Consider the following 7,072-nt stretch of genomic DNA (forward strand, 5'->3'; position numbering starts at 1 on the left):
GTATAGATCACCTGACGTGGAGACATGCCAGCCATCAGCAGCGCACCTGCGAGACTGCAAGCTCAGCAGTTAATCACCATAAAAGGCCTTGCCGTCCACATGCTCGCTCTCTTGGACCTCGACCTTCATAGTGAAAACATTGTGTAGTGATTATTGTTAAGGTAAAAGTGTGTAATGGACAAATAAAGCTTTTTAAAAAAAGCAAACCAGGACTCCATCCTGTAATTGGCGCAGCCTACGGTAGGTGCGTTAGTAAGTGAAGTGAAAAACAGTGTATAGGTGAAGTGAATTTCCAAGGAAAGGAACAGCCGCAAGAGAGCCTCCGCGACTAAGCATCTGACCAAGGTTGGAGTTGAGGGGCCACCGCACGACACTCCTAACGTACCGCCGGCCAACGATTGCAAGGGTAAGTTTTTTTTTCTTACATTTTTCTAAGTGTTAAGTGAAGAATATTAAAATTTTCCCGCTGTGCGGTGATCATTATTTTGATTGATGTTTAGTTGTTCTAAGAGAGGCTAACATCAAAATAAATTGTGTGACGAACCGCCCGGAGTTAGAATCGTTCCAAGAGAAATTCTACTCCACGCGAGACTGTGGAGTTCTAAGAGAACCACAGTTCAGCAGTTCTACACGAGTTCTGAGAGAACGTGTAGAATAACAAAAAAAAAAAAAAAAACGCGCCCCGGGCAAACATTAATGCCGAAAGAGCGAAAAATAAAAAACGCACTAGCGAAAGCCCGCAGTGAGTTACTGAATTCTGCTAACATAACAGAATCAGATTATAGCACCGATTCGGATTCGTCTGGAGATTTTGCACACGTTCCGGTGAAAAATCTACCAAACCTGACGAACCTTTCAATAGACGGATTTCCTTCTCAAGAAAAAACTACCATGGAGGAGATTATAGATCAATTGAACTCCATGCGTCTGATGATGGAGACGTTTAGAAATAAACAACTGGAACAGGACCAAAGGTTCCAAAGTTTAAGTTTTCCCACCATGAATGTGGAAAACTTATTCAAAATTCCGGATCCTATAAAAATGATCCCGAATTTTGACGGTAACCGCAAGCAGTTATCGTCATGGCTCGCTACTGCTGAGCAAATATTAGACAATTTTGAGCCACTAGTGACTCAAAATCAATTTAAACTCTACGTTACAGCAATAGCAAATAAAATTACGGGACGAGCAAAAGACATTTTGTGCCTCGCTGGCAACCCCGAAAGCTTTGCTGAAATAAAAGAAATACTGATAAGTGCACTAGGTGACAGACAAGAACTTTCAACCTATAAAAGCCAACTATGGCAGTGCAAAATGGCAGAGGGAACATCAATCTCCAATTATCACCAAAAAATAAAGGAGATTGTGCAAAATATCAAAACATTAGCCAAACAAAAACCTTTATACAAGGAAAATTGGGCGGCTATAAACGCTTTTATTGAAGAGGACGCGCTTGCGGCGTTTATCGCAGGCCTATGTGAACCCTATTTCGGATATGCTCAGGCAGCCCGACCTGCAGACATAGAAGATGCTTACGCATTCCTATGCAAATTCAAATCAAGGGAGGTTGCAGCCCTTAACATTAGAAGTCAGGACTTCAGAAAAAATCCTAAAAAAGATTTTGAACAAAGAAACCAAGGCACACATTCAAAATCGTTCAACACACAAAAACAAAGCACACCCCCACCCATGACCGACGGATTTAGACAACCACCTCCACAACCGATGGACATAGACCCATCTATCAGAAGTAGATTGACATTGAATAAAAAATTAATAAACAATCAAGAAATCGAAAACGAGGATAGAGACATAAACGAACAATCCGACGAGGATGATGCAGATTTAAATTTTTGCACAGTCCAACTTCAACCAAAAGTACCCTAAACTATTTACCCTATTTAAAATGCAAATTCAAACATTCAAATTTGAATATCCTATTAGACACTGGAGCAAATAAAAACATAATTCGACCAGGTATTTTCCTAAACACCATAAAAATTACAGACACTAGTATCAGGAACATGATGGGAAGAAAAACTATTAACAAAAAGGTGACCGAAAATGTTTTGAGCCCAAAACTTCCAACTCAAACGTTTTACGAATCAGAATTTCATAGTTTTTTTGATGGCATCATTGGTTCGCAATACATGGCCCAATGCAACGCCAAAATCGACTATCCAAAAGGAACCATCACTTTCCTAAATATTACTTTCCCCTTTTCAAAATACTTCCCCAAGCAAAAGGAAACCCACCACACGATCACCGTAAATACAACTAAGAACGGCGATTGGTTAGTTCCCACATTTCAACAATTAGATGAAAATATTTGCATTCAGCCGGGTTTGTACAGATCTGAAAATTTGAAGTCAACGATTAATGTAACGACAAAATCTAAAAAATTACCTCAATGTTTCCCTAAACTGAATTTAAATGTAAACAATTTTGACACAATTACACCGATACTAACAAATAATCGGAAAGATCTAACCGAACAGGACATAGAAAACCTGATAAGAACATCCCATTTATCAGCATTCGAAAAAAAGAAACTGATTAACATCATTTACAAAAATCAAGCTGTACTTTTAAAACAGGGAGAAAAACTTTCTGCGACTACAGCAATTACTCACAGAATAAATACAATAGACGATCGACCGGTATATACAAAAAGCTATCGTTACCCTTACCATTTCAAAAAGGATGTCGAGGAGCAAATTCAAGAATTGCTCGATAATGAGGTAATCAAACCATCCGCCAGTCCGTATTCATCACCAATTTGGGTAGTTCCCAAAAAAGTAGATGCATCAGGAAAAAGGAAAGTGAGAATAGTTATCGATTATAGGAAACTTAACGAAAAGACCATAGACGATAAATTCCCAATGCCACAGATTGAAGAAATCCTAGACAGTCTTGGTAAATCTGTCTATTTTTCAACAATCGACTTAAAATCTGGATTTCATCAAATTCCGATGGATCCTGCTCATATGGAGAAGACTGCTTTCTCTACTGATAAAGCAGTATATCAATTTACAAGGATGCCTTTTGGTCTCAAAGGAGCACCAGGGACATTCCAAAAATGTATGAATAGCATTTTGGCAGAATACATAGGCTCAATTTGTTTTGTATATCTTGACGATATCATAACAATCGGTTATAACTTAGAAAACCATTTGGGAAATCTTGAAAAAGTTTTGAAACGTTTGACTGACTTCAACCTCAAAATTCAGCTGGACAAATGCGAATTCCTAAAGAAAGAAACGGAATTTTTGGGACATATTATTTCCAGCGACGGAATAAAACCCAATCCTGAGAAAATTAGTAAAATTATCGGCTGGCCTTTGCCAAAAAACGCGAAGGAAATTAAACAATTTTTAGGCCTGGCAGGTTATTATAGAAGATTCATTAAAGATTTCTCTAAAATCACCAGACCAATGACAAAGTACCTAAAACAAGACACAGTCATAGATAAAAATGATAAGGAATTTTCTTCGGCTTTTAATACGCTAAAACAAACTATAGCCACCGATCAAGTTCTTACTTACCCTCAGTTTGAACTACCGTTTATTCTTACAACGGATGCCTCAGGATTCGCATTAGGCGCTGTGCTTTCGCAAACTCAAGACAATATAGAAAGACCTATTGCATTTGCATCAAGAACGCTTAATGACACAGAAACTCGGTATGCCACAATAGAGAAAGAGGCTCTAGCTATAATCTGGGCCATTAATAAATTCAAACCTTACCTATACGGAGCTAAATTTACTCTAGTAACTGACCATAAACCTTTGACATTCATAAAAACATCTGAAAAAAATGCTAAAATTTTGCGCTGGCGCTTAGAACTCGAAAATTATGACTTCACTGTCAAATACAGAGAAGGAAAATCGAATGTGGTTGCTGATGCTTTAAGCAGACTACCAATTGACATTAACCTGAATTCAAATGAAGACGCAACTGAATCAGAAGAGGACGACGATGAAACCGTCCATTCGGCTGACACTTCGGATGATTATTTCATAAATTCAACTGAGCGTCCACTGAACTATTATAGAAATCAAGTAATTTTTAGATATGGTACTCATAACATAGAGTCTATCACATACCCATTCGTAAATTATCGCAGAACGATAATAGCCATGCAAAACTACGATGAAGCATCTATAACAGAGTTTATAAAAAAATACCATAATGGCAAACAGATGGCAATTCTCGCCCCAGAAAACCTTATTAACCTTATCCAAATTTGCTATAAGAATCATTTCAGCCAATCCGGATACTTCGTTTTAGCCCATCATCAAGTAGAAGATGTCACCATAGAAGCAAGGCAATGCACAATCATCTCCCAAGAACACGATCGTGCACACCGAGGAGTAACTGAAGTAGTTAACCAGCTACAGCGAGCATACTTTTTCCCACGTATGCATAGCAAGGTTAAAGCTATCATCAACTCATGTGTCATATGTAATCGACACAAATATGAAAGAAAGCCTTTTAATATCAAAGTCAGCCCTAGACCAATAACAAACAAACCCTTTCAAAGAATCCATATGGATATTTTTATTATCGACAGGTGCAGTTTTCTCTCATTAGTAGATTCTTTTTCAAAACACTTGCAAATGATCTACCTCAAGTCAAAAAACCTAACAGACGTTCAAAAAGCCTTAGGAAAATACATATCTTTGTTTGGCGTTCCAGAAACAATTATCACAGATCATGAAACAACATTTTTGTCAATTCAATTTAAAAACTTTTTAGCTAGCCTAGGCACAAGATTAGAATACGCTTCTTGTTCAGAGACCAACGGTCAAGTAGAAAGAACGCACTCCACAATAATCGAAATTTTCAATACAAATAAACACAAATACTCAGGAATGAATACAAAATCAATAACCAAACTTTCCGTTGCTTTGTATAATGACTCTGTCCACTCAACAACAAAATTCAAACCCAATGAATTAATCTTCAATCAAAATAATATCAGTGAACCCGCACGAATTATAGCAGATGCTCAAAGATTGTTTCTAGAAGCTAGGAAGAACATTCAAAACTCTCAAGAGAAAATCTTAAGGAGAAATTCTAACAAAGAAGAACCCCCTATTTTAACAGAAGGTGATAACGTTTACGTTATTCCAAATATTAGAACGAAAACCCAACCTAGAGCAAAAGAAACTAAAGCATTACATATTTCAGAAAAAACGTTTAAAAATCCTAAAGGTATAAAAAGACATAAGAGAAAAATCAAACGCCCAAAAAAGCAGCAATAACAGTAATTCATTCTAAATTTTCTTCTTTTCAATCTTTTCCTCTCTCCCTCAGTGCAAAATGTTAATTCACCTTATATATTGCATTACATTGCTAAAAATTATACACACGCAAGAATTAGAAATTACAAATCTGTATGAAAATCCTATCCTTTTAATAAAAACCGACAAATGTAAAATTCAAACAGGGGTAATAAAAATTGTGCACCCCATTAATCTAACAGATATTGAAATAACAATTCAACTACTATCGAACATTGCATATAAAAAAATACAAGACTCTGATCCATTAACGGTAATAATTAAACAAAAAGTTAAACAACTATACAATAACTTTTATCAAATTAAGCCGTCGAAAAGAGTGAAGCGATGGGACATCATCGGAACAACCTGGAAATGGATTTCGGGCAGCCCGGACGCGGAGGACCTCAGGATCATCAACGGATCGCTGAACCACCTTGTCAGCGAAAACAATCAACAAGTCAAAATCAACAATCAGATCAACGATCGCATTCTCCAATTAACGAACTCGATCAACACAATTGCAGTCAACTCCCAGGTCAACAAAATACTCCTTAATGAAATCGACATCATAACCACCATCGTGAACATAGACACTTTGAACAAACTACTAACTGATATCCAGGATGCAATACTTCTATCGAAAACTCTCACGGCGAATAGCAGAATTCTGTCAATGGCAGAATTACATCTCATCTATACACTACTTGAAGAACAAGGAGTCTACTCTGATCTACCAGAAGAAGCGATGAACTACGTCACTCCAAAGATAGCAACCACTCAAGACACCCTTCTGTACATCCTACAGGTACCACAACTATCACCAAAAGAGTCATCGATTTTTCGGTTGTTCCCGCTAAACAATTTCAATACGGTAATCAAAAATTGTCCCAACTACATCATCAAACACGGGAAAGAGTTATTTCTTACAACAGAACCATTGCAGTACGTACAGCAATCATCATTCATCCAGCCCTTCTCCGATGAATGCATTTTACCTATGATCATGGGCACCAAAACCCATTGCGAAACCATCAGTGATAACAAAACAAAGACAACATTTGTCTCAGAAAACTCCGTTCTCATTACCAACGCCAAAAATGACCTATTGTCAACAAATTGTGGTCCCGACAACAGAACTGTGAGCGGAAATTTATTGGTTTCATTCATCAACTGTACGATCAGCTTCAACCAACCAAACTTTACATCCAAAGAATTGAGGATGAAAGCAGAAATTTTGCAAGGATCTTTTCATAACCTAATCGTGGAGAGAAAACTTGCAAATGTTCCCGATATAAAGATAATCAACAACAACACAATCCAGAATCGACAGAAACTGGATCACATCTACCTCAAACAGTACAAAAATGATGTTTGGAACTGGAGCTTATTCGGAGGCCTTTCGCTATCGACCATTTCAGCTATCATCATTTTCACGTTCATGTTAACTTTCTACAAAGACTTATCCAACAGACTCTCTAAAAGGACACGCCATAGAAGAAGTAAAATTGCAGCAAAGAATTCAAGTGTCGAGGACGCCACTTTTTCACCCCCCGGAGGAGTTACGGTAGAACCCGACCAAGTATAGATCACCTGACGTGGAGACATGCCAGCCATCAGCAGCGCACCTGCGAGACTGCAAGCTCAGCAGTTAATCACCATAAAAGGCCTTGCCGTCCACATGCTCGCTCTCTTGGACCTCGACCTTCATAGTGAAAACATTGTGTAGTGATTATTGTTAAGGTAAAAGTGTGTAATGGACAAATAAAGCTTTTTAAAAAAAGCAA

At 37.7% G+C, this 7,072-nt stretch overlaps 1 protein-coding gene across 1 annotated transcript; it reads left to right on the plus strand.

Annotated features, from left to right (window-relative positions):
- LOC129757436 (uncharacterized) lies at window positions 1–7,072 on the plus strand. The gene is made up of 2 exons (XM_055754660.1): window positions 1–406; window positions 5,320–7,072. Exon 2 carries the CDS (start codon window positions 5,326–5,328, stop codon window positions 6,871–6,873), a length of 1,548 nt encoding a protein of 515 aa, XP_055610635.1. The 5' UTR covers window positions 1–406; window positions 5,320–5,325; the 3' UTR covers window positions 6,874–7,072.

This window comes from Uranotaenia lowii, chromosome 3, assembly GCF_029784155.1.
Source record: "Uranotaenia lowii strain MFRU-FL chromosome 3, ASM2978415v1, whole genome shotgun sequence".
In the NCBI taxonomy this organism is placed as follows: Eukaryota; Metazoa; Arthropoda; class Insecta; order Diptera; family Culicidae; genus Uranotaenia; species Uranotaenia lowii.

Excerpts from the sequence above, each read along its gene's own strand:
- LOC129757436 (XM_055754660.1), top strand. The coding sequence starts at position 5,326 with ATGTTAATTCACCTTATATATTGCATTACATTGCTAAAAATTATACAC.